General features: G+C 34.1%; 1 protein-coding gene across 1 annotated transcript in view; it reads left to right on the top strand.

The window, feature by feature from the left end:
- The window catches only part of DACH1 (dachshund family transcription factor 1), a 486,510-nt gene that overhangs the window by 432,172 nt on the left and 38,327 nt on the right, over window positions 1-16,011 (top strand). Inside the window, 3 exon segments of the mRNA XM_027775957.1 lie at window positions 1,101-1,252; window positions 13,083-13,172; window positions 13,175-13,288. Of these exon segments, the coding sequence (XP_027631758.1) occupies window positions 1,101-1,252; window positions 13,083-13,172; window positions 13,175-13,288 (356 nt within the window).

Raw genomic sequence — 16,011 nt, 5'->3', positions numbered from 1 at the left:
TGTATTTAGACATTCTAAATTGCTTAAAATGTTGAAGAATGTTGACTGGAACAAAGAGGAATTTATCCAAGAGGGTTTTTAATTTGATTTTATAAATATTGTTTTGGAAGTTGTATTTTATTACTCTGTCTTTAGTACCCATTTTTACATATAAAAGATGTAGTTTTTCAGTATGAAATTAAAAGGGGTTCAAATTCAAAATAATTAGCTCTTATCATATATGAAATCATAAAAATGGTTAAATAATAAAGAGCAGAACAAAAATATTCACTGTGAAAATAAAAATATAGCCTGTATTTAGACATTCTAAATTGCTTAAAATGTTGAAGAATGTTGTATTTAGACATTCTAAATTGCTTAAAATGTTGAAGAATGTTGACTGGAACAAAGAGGAATTTATCCAAGAGGGTTTTTAATTTGATTTTATAAATATTGTTTTGGAAGTTGTATTTTATTACTCTGTCTTTAGTACCCATTTTTACATATAAAAGATGTAGTTTTTCAGTATGAAATTAAAAGGGGTTCAAATTCAAAATAATTAGCTCTTTAACATCAATGGTAGTGAAAATTAAGTTATAATTAAGAAAGAATATATTTGAGAGATTTTAACTGTACAATCTTTTGTAAATTCCTTAAGACTATTTGAACAAATCATTGATATAAATGAAGGGTTAATTGAGAAAGAAACATCCTAATATAAAAAGCCTTCCCCTTATATGAAGCTCTAGAAATATTCTATTGTCAATCCAAACAGAACAAACTAAAATGAGATAATTGGGAAGGTGCCCATAAAGTCAGCCTGAATATATTATCACAACTATATATGAGATAATATTTGTTTTAAAAAGATTCTATGGCACTGTAAACTCAGTCTCATTAGAGACTGCATTTAAAAGGCTTATAAAGTTACTCATTAATGTTATCTTGTTGTATCTCCACAGCTTTTTCATTAAAGAAAATTCAGCAGAAAGCATTTTCTCCTGATAGCAGGAACCAATTTGCAATAAATGTTCTGGAAACCACTAGGGAAGCCATTACTGAGGTCTAATAAAAACAGACAAGCGTAACTTGTTCTATATTTTTGTTTCAATCACATACAGATGAGACCCCGCTTTCTACACCAACCGCAAGAGACAGCCTTGACAAACTTTCTCTAACTGGGCATGGACAACCACTACCTCCAGGTTTCCCATCTCCTTTTCTGTTTCCTGATGGATTATCTTCCATAGAGACCCTTCTGACTAACATACAGGTAAACTATTTTGCTGTCTGGAAGAAACGGACATGAAATACCTAATTGTGGATCCCCCCACCCCTGCCATATTATACTTTTTCTGATAAAGTCCCTCATAAGACTGAGCCATGGTATTAAACTTCACCCAGGAATTTAGATTTTTAAATTTGCTACACTATCAAACTGGTTTAGAAGTACTCAAACATGTACATTGAGCCATGACAAAATGTTAGGTGAAAATGACATGGGTATTTAAGAAATTGTTCTGTAAGAATTCTCTCCTTATTGCCAACTAATGGAAGGAATTTAACTGTCTGTGTTTGTCTGACTTACTAAATGACGGCAGTTCTAATAAATATTTAGTTATTTTTAAACTACTGGCCTTTCAGGGAGGAAATGGTGTTTAGTCATTTGAAATATGTCTAAAATGAAAGAATCCAAAAAAAAAGTCCCTACTTTCATAAATAAGTTTGTTTCAATTAATAGGGTTTCTTCAAAGAATAGACTTCAAAAGTCATACAAAACTTTCCACGGATTTCCTATGTGGTCCTCAGGATGTATATTTTATGTATAGTACATTATGAATCAAAAATACTTACAGTTAACAATAACATGGAGCAAGGAGCCAAGATAATAAGAGTGTTCGGGATGAAAGCAAGCATAATTTTCTTGCCCACACATGAAGTGATCATGTGGACCCCAGATGGAGGCTCTTGTCATCTGCTTTTCCAAATTTAGAGTAGCTAATAGTAGGCAGAAGCTCTCAGATATTTTGCCAGTTAAGTTTCTTTTTCAAAAATTTTTACTCTAACACTTCATCCACAGTGATATTTTTCTGTACACATATCCTGCCATATTAAATTTTCTCCCAGTGGAGATGTAATTAATTTTATTTACCTCTCCAAGGACATAACAGAAGGCCTTTAATGTAACATATCTTCTCATCTATTAATATGGCATTTTAAATACTAATGTAATTAGAGTCTTCAGAGCTGTAGTCAACTTTAAGGTTTTATATCTTGAGTAATTGAAATAAATCATGAATCCAGCCTAAACTTAATCGAGGCCAAAAAGTTGATTACATTTTAAAGTAAACCTGATTTTTTCCCCCTAATTTTCCTCCACATTTTTGTTTTCTGTGAGAGAGAGCCTGTGGTGAATTTCTCTTTTGTTAGATTAAATGTTCCCAGGAAATGTCCCTCAGCATTTCTGAATTTAACTTCTGAAAAGTAAGAGAACAAGTAACTTTGAATGTATACCACTTCACGTGAAGAAATCAGGATTGTTTGAATGCATTTTCTCTAAACAAAAGCTCTTCACCCAAGTCAGGGATAAGTCAATTTGAATTTCCGCATGGAGAACATTTCTGGTTTTCATTGGTGTAAACCTTAATACTCACCTGAAGAATAGATTTTATATATAGATACTTAGGTTGATTGTAATTTCCATTGTCTTTAAGTCAAATTCTGTTTAAGGGGGTACCATTAGTTGGCACAAAGGCTATCTTACTGAACTCCCATGTAGTCGAAAGCGGTTCGAGTCCTGGACCCGTTGGCTTAAACTCACGGTGGGCGCTTGTGTGTGTGCCCAAGATCCCAAGAGGAGAATGGAGAAGGGATTGTGGCATGGCCATCCCCCCTGGGGGGTGATTTCTCACTTTCTATCTCTCTGTCTCTCTCTCTGTCTTTCTTGTGAGTGCACATGCCCTATAGCAAAAACCTATCCCCCCCCCCAAAAAAAAAATCTGTTTAAGGGTATTCATCTCCTAATTTATAGCAAAAAAAACTCAGACTAGGAACAGAGTAGGAATATTTATCTTCATGACTTCAACCTGGAATCATTTCTAAAAAAAAAATAAAAATAAAAAATAACAAAAAGGAAGAAAATAAAACTCTGTTTTAAATGTACAATTTTAGACAATTTATTTATTGAAGTTTGCTATAGATTTAATATATTTGTCTTCCCAACTATGTGCTTTAAAGAGGTATTTCAGCAAGAATTTATGATTGAACCATAGTCAAGACAAACTGAATTAATTATATCTACTACCAAATCATAGAGCTTTGCATGTGATAGCATTTAGAACACCTATAATAATACTGCTTCATTAAAAATGAATTATATGGGGCAATAGGTTGAAGCTTTGGACTTCTACGTGGCTGACTGTGGTTCAGTCGTGGACCCGACGACTTGAAACTCACACCTAGCCTGTGTGCATGCATGCCCCAAATTCTTTTTTTTTTTTTTTTTTTTTAGAGGTTTTTGCTATAGGGTGCATGCACTCTCCAGACAGACAGAAAAGAAGCAGAGAGACAGAAAGTGAGAAATCACCCCCCAGGGCGATGGCCACGCCGCAATCCCTTCTCCTCTCAGGATTTTGGGCACGCATGCACATGTGCCCGGTGTGAGTTTTAAGCCACTGGGTCCGGGACGCGAACTGCGGTTGACAACGTGAGAGTTCAGTGACAGAGCCATTATGCTAAGTGCTGGTCCCACAATGCCCAAAATTCTGAGAGGGGAATGGAGGAGAGGGATTGTAGTATGGCTATACTCCCTGGAGAATGATTTCTCGCTTTCTCTCTCATCTCTGTGTCTCCGGTGAGCACATGCTCTCTGTAGCAAAAATCTCTCTAAAATAAATAAATAGTGATTATCCTTGAAGACTTCAATCTTACGTATATTTATGTGTGTAGTTATAGCTATTACATACTTATCTGTATACATTTAATATGTACATATATGTTCATGCACATATGTGTACGTATGGCAAAAAAAAGTTAAAAATCTTGCTGAGTTCCATGCACAGATATATTAACACATACATATATGCATGCATATGTGTGTGCACATATACAAACATACACATACATGCTGAATTTGTGGTCAGTAATGATTGCTCATCACTTTACAAGAGGTCACAGATGCTACTTCCTGTGTTATTGCCACATTTATTGAGTTATATTAATATTCTAGGAATGATATAGAATGTTAAATAGTCATGGCCCTTGCTCATTAGGTATAAATGTGTTTGTGTCCAAATTCTAACTTGGGTCATTACATCCTGCATCTGTCAATTTCCTCTGAAGTTTCAATTATTTATAGTGTGGTGTTCTGCTTTCTATGTCAAAATGGTAACTCGTTGTACATTAACTTTGAAGCTTCTTATTTCCTTTAAAGATACTTAATATTTTATTACAATTAAACACACAAAAGAAGTCTGTCAAAATAACATGGTGAAAGTGTTATTGTCCTAATAGTCAGTAATTAATTTCAAGATTAGTATAATTTGAAAATTCTGAATTTTTAAATTTGTAATTGTTACTACAGATCTTTCTCCATGACATTATTACCAAAACTGAATTGTCATGCACATATTTCTTTTTGCTACCAAAGAAGAACTGAAGAAAAACTCTACATTTATATAGAAAAAATTGGGTGCCAGACTTTTGTCTACTAGAGCTTTACCATTCTTTCTTGACACTTGAGTGCTGTAGAGATTAAAGATTAAAATGTATGAAGATATTTACAGTAAAGGATAGTAGTTTTACTAAAGTCAGGGATATAGATACATTTCAGTTTTTGCATTTTAGAACTTCTTATATTTATTTTACATGGAATTTTATTCATTTTTTCATTATGAATAATCTTTCATTATAGCTTCTTCATTCAAATAGGTCCCATTAGGAACTCTCTGTGAGATTTTATGAGTGGAGACTAAAATTTTAGTGTCTATTAACTGGATATGATGCCTTTGAAAACTGGCTACACAACTTGAACATCAGCTTGAACAACCTACTACTTTCAGTCTGAATTTCCATGCTTTAAATCAGAACTAGAACCTATTGGCATAGAGAATTGTGAGCCAAATTATTTATTTTGACTTATTACCATAGGATTTAAAATGGCCTATATATTTTAAGAATAGGTGAATAAGTAAAAATTGGAATTGTAAAATATGGGTAAAGAATATAAATGTAGTTAGATGTAAAGTTAGCATGGAATATATTGACAATGTAATATAAGACTTAGTTCTCTGTGTTTGTCTACATGGAGGACTGAAATGAACAGGAAAGATCCACAGACCATGAGAAAACCAGTGGCAGTCCCAGAGTGATTGACTGTACTTTAATAAACAGAGATAATTCTACCACAGTACCTAAGTATTATTTACCTGTGTGTTTGAAGAAAGAAAAGAAACAAGAATTTAAGGGTAACACTGATATACTCTGATTATCTATTATCAGTTCTTTACATTTCACTGTCATGTATTTACTTTGTCTTTTATACATTTTGAAACAAATGTATTTTTTAAAAATTTAGTCATAAATATTTTATTATTCTTCTTCCTTTAGTTTCCATTACCAATTTGTCAAATAAAATAATAAAATACACCCAACATTCTAAACACGGTTTACTATGATAAGAAAGATATCAATAATCTCTTCAAAACCTCAACTACATACTATTTTAATTGGTTTATATCAGGTGCAATAACAATAATAGTAAAAATTAATTTTTCATAAATAATGTGTCAGTCTCTATACTTATTATACACAGTACTACATTGAATTTTCTTTATGACTATATATAGAGGATTCCACTATTATCCTTGTCCTACACATGAGAATATGGAGGCAGTTATGGTCTCAGAGTGATGGTAGAGTCTCCATTTTATCACAGGCAGGTTGATTCTATATCCCATGTTGTATTGCCATACATGAGTATGTGAACCACAAGATGCCTTTATACTCAGGAGTGTTTTTCTTTTTTTTTTTTTCTTTAATTTTTTATTATCATCATAATCTTCTTTATATTACATTGGATTACATATAACTTTACAGTGTATTACATTGCTTTTTCAAAAGGGAATGCCATGCATTTCAGTCAGTACAAAGACATTAATCTCCCCGCTTCAACATTTGATATCTTTTCTATGTTTTCCCCAATCATTATTATTATTATTATAATTATTTTTAAAAGTCAATCGCTATTTCTCATTTTGCTTGTAAAAATACTTTGCCCATCATGAAATACTTGTCAGACCAATCCAGTTGAGAATACTATACATATCATCATCAACAGTTAATAAGACATACCTGTTTCTCACCAACGTCCTGCCTCTCTATTGTTCACTTGCTATCTTTCTCTATCCTCTTCTCTTCACTTCCCCCATTCCACACTGTCCTATTCTCATTAAGTACCTTCACTGCTTTTATGTCCTCCAATTTTTTGCTCTCTATCATAGAGTGCGGATAGTCGGTATATATTGAGTGGATACATACAATATCTTTCTTTCATAGCCTGGCTTACTTCACTCAGCAATAGATCCTCCATATCTGACCACTTTCTATCAAATTCCAGGGTGTTGTTATTTTTTATGGCTGGGGAGTATTCCATAGAGTATATATATCACACTTTTCCAATCCCTTCATTGGTTTGTGGACATTTAGGTTGGTTCCATGTCTTGGCAATTGTGAATAATGCTGCAATAAACATTGATATGCAAGCACTTTTCTGACTGAGCGTTCTCCTGTCTTTTGGGTAAATACCCAGAAGTGGGATTGCTGGATCAAATGGTAGTTCTATTTGTAGATCTTTGAGGAACCTCCATATTGTTCTCCACAGTGGTTGAACTAGTTTACCTTCCCACCAACAGTGTAGGAGGGTTCCCTTTTCACCACATCCCCGCCAACACTTATCACTTTTTATATTTATGAATTTATTTGATTTTTAAAAAATTTCTCTGGATGGTGCATACACTCACCAGAAAGAAACAGAGAGAGGGAGGGAAAGTGAGAAAGCACCAACCTGTGGGAAATAGTCATGCCGTAATCCATGCTCCCTCATTTCTTCCTTATTTGAGGATTTTGAACATATGCACCTAGTGTATTTTTCAGGCTGCTGAGTTTGTGACTTGAACAATGATAAGTCATGTGAGATGCAGCCACTTTAAACACCAGGTCATGGGTGACACTGGGAGTGTTTTTAATTGGAAAACTGTTCATTGACTTTGGGTAATAATAATAAGTGTAGGAGGGATCTTCAACAAGCTCATTGGAAATGGATATTATTAAAAACTAAGCATGGATTTCAATATTTTTTGCACCAAAATAAACTCTCATTTCTTTTGCTACAAGAGATTCTGTGAAAATTTATCAGCTGATAGTGTTTTATCTTTTTTTTTCATATTTCTGTTTAATGAAGTTCCTGGTTATAATAGACACTGTTTATTTTCTTTATGAGAAAAGACTAGGGAAATATAAAAATTGTATAAAAGAAGATTAAGTAGCTCAGAGTTCTGATCTATGCTTAGTCAACTCACTATTCTGGATCTTTGATAAGTCCCATCACCCTTCTGGGTCTTGGTTTTCCCATCCTTAGAAGTTTTTCATTAGTATTCACAATTGCCAAGTCATGGAACCAACCCAAATGTCCATGAACAGATGAATGAATTGAAAAACTATGGCACATATACTCTATGGAATATTATTCAGCCATAAAAAAACACATCAAAACCCTGGCTTTTGACATGATGTGGATGAATATGGAAAATTTACTGTGGAGTGAAGCAAGCCAGGCTATGAAGGGGAGACATTATATGTCCCCACATAATATATACCGAGTGTCTGCACTCTATGACTGAAAGGGATTGATTGAAGGATATAGAAACACAGTAAATGGATGTAAATACAGATATAGTGTGTGTGAAAGAGATGTAAATACAGATATAGTGTGTTTGAAGAAAACAATTAGAAGAAAAATGGGGAGGAAAAGCATTAATGGAACAAATAATTGTGCCAATTTGTGTTAAAGATATTTTGTAGTTTAGTCAACTGGACTAGGGAGAGATGTTCACATGTTGAAATATTCACTTTGTAAGCTAAATAATGTGATTGACTGTATAAAAGAAAATGAAATAAAAAATAAATAAATAATTAGAAGTTTTTGGTTAGAATTTGTGACTGCTAAAACCTTTTCAAATAGGGCATTTTACTGTCATTAAAAGTGGCACATTGTTGATCACAAATTTTGTCACATAAGTTTCTGTGACACTCAAGTAGCCTTATGTATCATCTGATATTGAAATATATTTGTATAACATACAAACAGGGAGCAAGTAATCTTTTTTCTTAGGATCTACCTAGCTCATTAAGATGTGTTTCTTATATACCAAAATTATTTGAATTCCTTTTATACACTAGATATTTATACTTTCTATGCTATAGAAGTAGTAGAAACATTGCTACATCAATTATGGCTCCCTGGAAAGAAAGAGACTCATTCTCTAAAAAATCATGAATATAATTTAATTACAAGCACATTCTTTTTATTTCACTGTAGGGTATGTGTGCTCACCAGAGACAAACACAGAGAGAAGTAAAGTGAGATACCACTGTTCCATGAGAGATGGCTACACCCCAATTCCTCATCTCCATTTTTTTTTTTTGAGAGGTTTTCGCTATAGGGCGCATGTGCTTACCAGACGGACAGAAAGAGACAGAGAGACAGAAAGCGAGAAATCACCCACCGGGGGGATGGCCACGCCTCAATCCCTTCTCTTCTATTCTACTCTCGGGATCTTGGGCACACACGCACACGCGCCTGGCGTGAGTTTTAAGCCACCAGGTCCGTGGTCGACTACATGAAGTCAAGTGACATAGCCATTATGCTAACTGCTGGTCCCCCTCATCTCCATTTTTCTTTTCAGGATTCTGGGCACACATGTGTTTATGCTGGCACATGTTCCAAGCCACTGGGTTGGGACTCAAACTGCACTTGGCCATGTGGAATCCACCACCTACTGGTTGACCCCAGTACATGCTTATATTTTTATTACTATTATTATTTTTTTATTATTTTCTGCTTTAGGGCATGTGCACCAGTGAGAGCCAGAAAGAGAGACAGGTATAGTGACAAATCACTCATAAGAGGTGATGACCACACTGAAATCACTTCTCCATTCTGCTCTTAGATATTGGGCTTGTACCCACATGTGCCCCATGTGATTTTCAAGCTACTCTGTCCAGGACTGGGAACTATGCAGACAATCATGTGGGATCCAAAGCCTTAACCTTCATACCACCTGCTCATCCCAGTACATCATTTTAAAAATCAATGATATTTGTGTATGATGACACCCATCATTCTTCACTTATGGAAAAGAAATTTGAGGTCAGATATCATCTTTTATCATTGTTGTACCACAGAGTAGTTTAAGATGAATTTCTTTAGGTTTCTAATTAGCCAACTTCAAGATCCTGAGAACTGACCTCCCCTTTGAGAAAAATTCGTGTTTTAAACCTTCTCTCTTTTACCTTAACTCACACTGTCATCACAGCATTTTGTTTGACACCGCATGCTCAAGTGAGACAAAGCATTTAGTGTGACCTTTTGTATATGAACCACCTGGAAAATTTATAGAAGTTACACAAATCTGAAAGTATTATTACCACTGATGGTTAAAATGGTGTCCTAAAGATTTGTGGCTGTTGTGAACACGACTTGCTTTTGCATTTCCCAGCCCCCCTGCTGCATTGACATTTAATCGGTTTTCTGTATTTTTTTGAACCAGAGCCGTCACTGGCAATAACATACTTTTGCATATGCATCAGTTTGGCTTTACTGCAGATTTTTGTTCACATTGGACTCCTACTGATGTACACAGATTTAAAGTCTAAAAATTAAATTTAATTTTGTATAGCTTATAAGTAGTCCCTAAAGGGTCTTGGATCCTAAAAGCTAATATTTTTAAGACATAATCAGCAAGAATAGGTAGTGCATTACCATTAGCCACATTAGCAGCAATAGTAACAAAAGGAAACAGTAAACATAAGTGCTCTTAGCTACTTCATTCTCCACCACGAATATTAATATAAAATTGCACAGATTAGAGTTGCAGTTTAACATTATTCAATGTGTTTATTCATTATGATCATTTCATATTTAAAGAACACCAAAATATTGTGTTTTGTCAGCCAAGGACAATAATAGTTTAATAGTAATTTATTTTAAACAGCTACTGATAATACAACCAATCAACACATTAAGTGGTGCCAACATTGGCATCTTGCTAAATAATCTCTAGACATTGCACAGAGAGTACATCTTTCAAAGATAAGTCAACAAGAGCAATCAGAGCAGAAAATTAGAATTTGGTATCTTAGAATTAAAATACAGCTAAACTAAAGTTTTAATTGGGGTGATCTAAAAGGGCACTTGATGTAATGATCTCTTTCATTTGTTACTAATTGTTTGTTCCTGATGAAGAAGAAGCATACCCAGGAATGTTGCTGAATTGAGTTAAGATGGCAGTTTCCTTAGCAGCTATGTTTTATTGTTAAACAACAAAAGAGTGGGGAGGGGCAAACTGCCACATAGAAATCCTTCTCCAGCTTGTTTCAGATCACAAGAATTATACCAGGAAATTCAGGGTCGGGGATAACAAATATGAAATCATCTATATGTGCTTGAAAAGAGAATAAAAACGGCTTGTGACAATGCTATAAGCTACATTGGGAGGCTGAAGTAAGGATACATCTTTATTGAGCTAACAAATCAAACTAGAGATGAAATTCCTGATTCAAATGGCTTAAACCTGTCTCTTCAAGGGGTTACATTCTGAAGTACATCTACCAATAGTATCAACTTCCATCTCATGTAGGATTTCAGTGGGACCTTTTTGTCTCTGATACTTAACAGACCAAGAAAAACATCTCCTGTTTCAAAATAGCATTTTGTATTGCAGAATTGCTAAAGATAGAATAAAAGTTCTAATTTTTACGAACAACTTTGGCCCAAACTCTCTGAGGAGAGAAAATATAGAGGATGCTTTTTATATGCTTAAAATAGTCTCATAATTTTGTTTTTAAAAGTCTTAAAAATACTGCTTTTTTGTTGTTTTTGTTTTGTTTTGTTTTGTTCTTGTTTTGTTTTTTAAGATTATTGCCCTAGGGCACATGCACTCCCCTGAGACTGAGAAGGAGAGGAAGAAATCATATCTCCCACCCCCACCCCCATCAAACCCCAGGGCATAGTCATGCCACAATGCCTACTCCTCCATTCTCTTCTTGAGCACCCATGCACATGTGACTAGTGGAATTTTGAGCATCCACACACATGTGACTAGTGTGATTTTTAAGTCACCCTTTCTAGTACTCAAATGTTGACCATTTTGGAGTCCCATGTCTTAACCATCACACATCCTGCTAGCCCACCGCTAAGTGTTTTAAGAAAGTATACAGTGAGTAAACTTTTATAATATATGATAATATCAAGCTGTATGCAGATATAAACTTTATTTTCACCTTTGCTTTTTTGAATTATTTTTGCTGTCAAATAGTTTCCTAAAAGTTATTTTCTATTTATTACAATGATTTAGAGTGACTTTTTGTTATTACGTCACTAAGTTTTAGATCCTTCAAATATATATCTCAATAAAAAATGTAACATTATTATAATTTGTATTGATGAAATTTCAAAATGTACTATACAAGGACACTTTAAGAAATTCATACACATGTCAGCAGGTGGCGTGGTAGTTAAGGGCACTGAATTCCCACATGACCGGTTGCAATTCGAGTCCTGGACCTGGCAGCTTACTTTCTCATTTTCCCTCTCTCTCTCTGTCCCTCTCTGGTTAAGCTAAAATAAGATAAATAAATGAAGTTAAATACAACAATTCTTTTTTTTTAAAAATTATACAAAAATGAAGTTAAGGTAAGAGTTAATTTAGGAGTTAGACGATGGCCAAGTGGTAATACAACTGTACTCTCATGGTAAAGGTTCTGGGTTCACGCCCTGAGGCCTCCTTATACAAACTGGTTGAATGTGCTTAAACTACGGGTGGATCATGGTGTGGGGACCCTATTGGGATGCCTTACTCCTTCTTTCTTTTTTTCTTGCTCTGTCGTGGAAGAAATAAGTAATACTTAAAAACATTCTTTTTTCTAAAAGCACAATTTTGTTTTTATGAAAAAAAAATTGACATCCATGCATAGTTTTTCATTATACACATTTTCTTGGACCATTTTGAAGGGCCCTCACATGCTAAGCACTGTCTCGGCCCTGAAAACACAGTAGTGAATGAGAGAAAGTGTTCCCGCATGGGACAGTTTACATGTTGGTGGAGGGAACTTAACATAAATTCAGTATACAAATAAGTATGTGAAAGCATTATGTAATGATAAATGCTAATAATAATCTTAAGAAGAAGTGACAAGATACTTTTGGAGGGATGTTCCAAATAGAATAGTTAGAGAAGACCACTTCTGAGTGGTGACTTCAGACGAAGATGAAATGAAATTAGGATCTGTACAATGCAAAGATCTGGGAGAAAAGCATTCAGGAAAGGTACAGAACCAGCTGATTCCCTGGGGAAGAAACAAATCATTACACTGAGGATCCAAAAGAATATTATTGCTTCTAGTGTAATCTTGGTAGGGAGCAGAGGAATGAGCTGTGAGAGCGAGGGGAGTACTTCCAGTTTCATGCAGGGTTGCAAAAGCCATGTCAGATAATTACTGGTGGAAGAGTTTCTGTCTAATTTTCTTCTCACTTGTCATTGTTCATACATGCTTATGTGCTGGCTTCATTTAGCTTTGCTTCTAAATACTTTAATCACAAGCAACTGAACCTGCATACCACAAATATTTGTCCTCTTAAAATAGTTTAATTATATTTGGAAGTTTTGTGCTTTAGTTATAGTATTGTCCTAGTTGGTGTAGTGTGAATGTACCACAAGAATTAAATAATTTAATAAATGAATGCTTCTCCTTTAAAATGTTTTAAATAATGAATGAAATGTACTTTGTACCAAGATATAACCATTTTGAATACCTTTTTTGTACAGGGGCTCTTGAAAGTTGCCATAGATAATGCTAGAGCTCAAGAAAAACAGGTCCAACTGGAAAAAACAGAGCTGAAGATGGATTTTTTAAGGGAAGGGAAAGAGAACTAAGGGAAACACTTGAGAAGCAGTTGGCTATGGAACAGAAGAATAGAGGTACTCCCAAACTTCCAAACAAGTTTAATAGTTTAAGTAAAATATTCAACATAGTATTGCTGTGTTTGATAATTTACTTTGAGACTTCTCATTAATCTGCCTGTAGGTAAAGTTCAGAGCAGAATCTGAACCTGAGGTTCATCGTATTTTTTGATTTCCAAAGTATATGTTTTCTCTTTTGCTCCTACTTCAGAAAATTAGAATTTATCCACTATATCAATCATCATATGATTTTTATTGCTTGTATAGTTTAACATATGCTTTAAGATAAGAGTGAGCTCTGATGACAGCCATGAAGAAAAATTTTATGTTCATTCGCTCTCGCCATTTGAAAAACTTAAGAGTTAAAGTCATAAAGCTCAAATAGAAAATACTGATTATTCAAGTGAGACGGTTTTCTTAAGATACTTATCAGCTGAAATTGAAGACTGATGAATATCTGAACAAATGACCGAAGTTAAGTGTTTGTATAAATTTCTTTCTGAATGCCTTATTTTCATCCTACAAGGCCAAGTACACAAAGTAGAAACCAACATGACTTCTTATTGGGTAAAAATAATGATATTATTGATCCTCGAATTGGTTCTCTTAATACACTGTACTGTGCATCGATAAAGAATTTTGAAGGTCACTCATATTTGTGTTTATTTATGTATGACTTGGAAGAATATTTTGTTTGAATCCCACTCCTCTGCCTCTACTTTAAGATTCTCCTATGTGTTATAAAAGGACATACACTGGTTTCCTCTCTTTCAACATTATCCATCCTACATATTTCATATATTCTTTTTCTTTGTGTTGGACATATTTCATTTTTACTTTTAAAGCTATCAGGACTTACCAGACTGTTACATTAATTGTAATGAAGCAACAGCTATTGGGTAAATAGGGTGGGATCAGTTTAGAAAACTGTCAGTCCAGGTGACAGCACAGTTCTAAGCAATGTGGCTTCACATAGGTTTAGGTATTATTGAGTTGTTGGAAAAGTCATGACATATTTTTGTTAGAAAAAATGATCAAAACAAGATCATATGTTTTGAACACTCACTTCCATAACCACCTTGAGATTATCCTCACCAAATACCAGAGTTGTGTTCTTGCACTTAGCCTTCCAAACTATATTATCCCAATAAACTTCTGTCCTCTCTAAATTAAAAAAAAAAAAAGATAATCATCAATAATGGGTATAAGTAAGTGAAGAAGTTTGGTTAAAGAGTTCAATCTATGGAACTTTTCCATGAGATAGTCATGTCTTAATTTTTAAAAGTAGGTCCTGGTGTTCTCAAGTAACTACTTGGTGACTTTAGGGACTTTTAGAATTTCATTAGTTCAAATCCATTGGGAGGAATTATATTTCGTTGTATCCCTTTAACCACTAGAGGGCAAAACATTCACAGATCACACCATGAACTTTCCATTTAATTAATTATGAACAGCAAATTAAAGGTATGACTACCAATACTTATCAATTATGAATGAGTCTGTAGAGGCAGTGTATTTTCTGAAGAGAGAACATGGCGGTCTCAGTTGATTCAATCACACAGGAGAAAACAGTGAGCGGTTAATGGCAGGGTGCTGAATATTAAGCTTTTAGAGCTGCAGGAATGTACAATCCAAATAAATATTTCAGAAATTACTGTTTCTTTTCAAAGAGATTTAGAAACAGACATTTTTTGAAAGGGAAATGGTAGGCAAATTATATTCTTAAGGTAAGCATGACTTTCACAGTATTAAGTACCTGAAATTAGCATTTTCTTGAAATCAATTTTAATTATTTTTCTTACAAAACTGTAGTCAATGTATATTTTAATATGAATCCAGTTTTTTAAAAAATGTATGATATAGTGGGCCAGTCAGTGGCATGGTGTTTAAAATGGCTAGATCCACATGCTGACTGAACAGTCCTGGACCCAGTGGCTTGAAAAACATGGCCAGGCACATGTGCTTGTATGCTCAAAATCCTGAGAGGAAAATGGAGGGGAAGGGATTGCAGTGTAGCCATCCCCCATAGGAGAGTGATTCATTTCTTATTCTCTCTCTCTCTCTGTCTGTCTATCTGTGTCTCTTTAGTGAGCACATATATCTTATGGCAAAAACCTGAAAAAGAAAAAATTCTAGTGCTATAAATTTTCTATGAAGAAACTATTCCCTGAGAAATTTATAATAGCTCCATCCTAAAACACCATTTCTGGTTATATACGTTAACAGTAATTAAGTGCATTTTGCTCCTCATATATAAAACAATACTGCATTTTTGGAAATTTCAAGAAGAATTATTAAAAATCGACTTTGTGTGACATTGTTTTCCAAAGTGTTATAGGAGAAATGCTCCTTATGTTACTGAAAATTAGAGCATCATAAGGAAATAGAAACCAGGCTTCTAAAGGTTTGCACTGCTCAAACTATTCTGTACTGTTCTGATTCAAGGGCAAAGAACTCTATCTCAAAATTTATTTAATTAAGCTACTTTTATTAGAAAATGCAAATGTTCACTAAAATTAATTTCTCATTAAATTAATCACTACCTATGACAATTGATAGCTTTCTTGTATTAAAATAAAAATTGATCTCCTTAAATATTTTGCTGGGAGTCATTTTAGGTAAAGGTAGGGTTTTTGTTTGTTTTGCTGTTTGTTTTTTAAACTTCCTCTGTATAGGAAGACTCAGTCCAACAGGAAAAAAAAAAAGAGAGAGAGAATAATATGAAGTACAAGGGCCATTTGTAAAGTAATAAGATTGCAAAAACATTTTAAAAAAATGAGTAAAATGTGTGCAC

Source organism: Tupaia chinensis, unplaced genomic scaffold (assembly GCF_000334495.1).
Source record: "Tupaia chinensis unplaced genomic scaffold, TupChi_1.0 Scaffold000620_1, whole genome shotgun sequence".
In the NCBI taxonomy this organism is placed as follows: Eukaryota; Metazoa; Chordata; class Mammalia; order Scandentia; family Tupaiidae; genus Tupaia; species Tupaia belangeri.
Note: the sequence above shows the minus strand (reverse complement) of the source record. Positions and strands in the feature narration are given on the sequence as shown.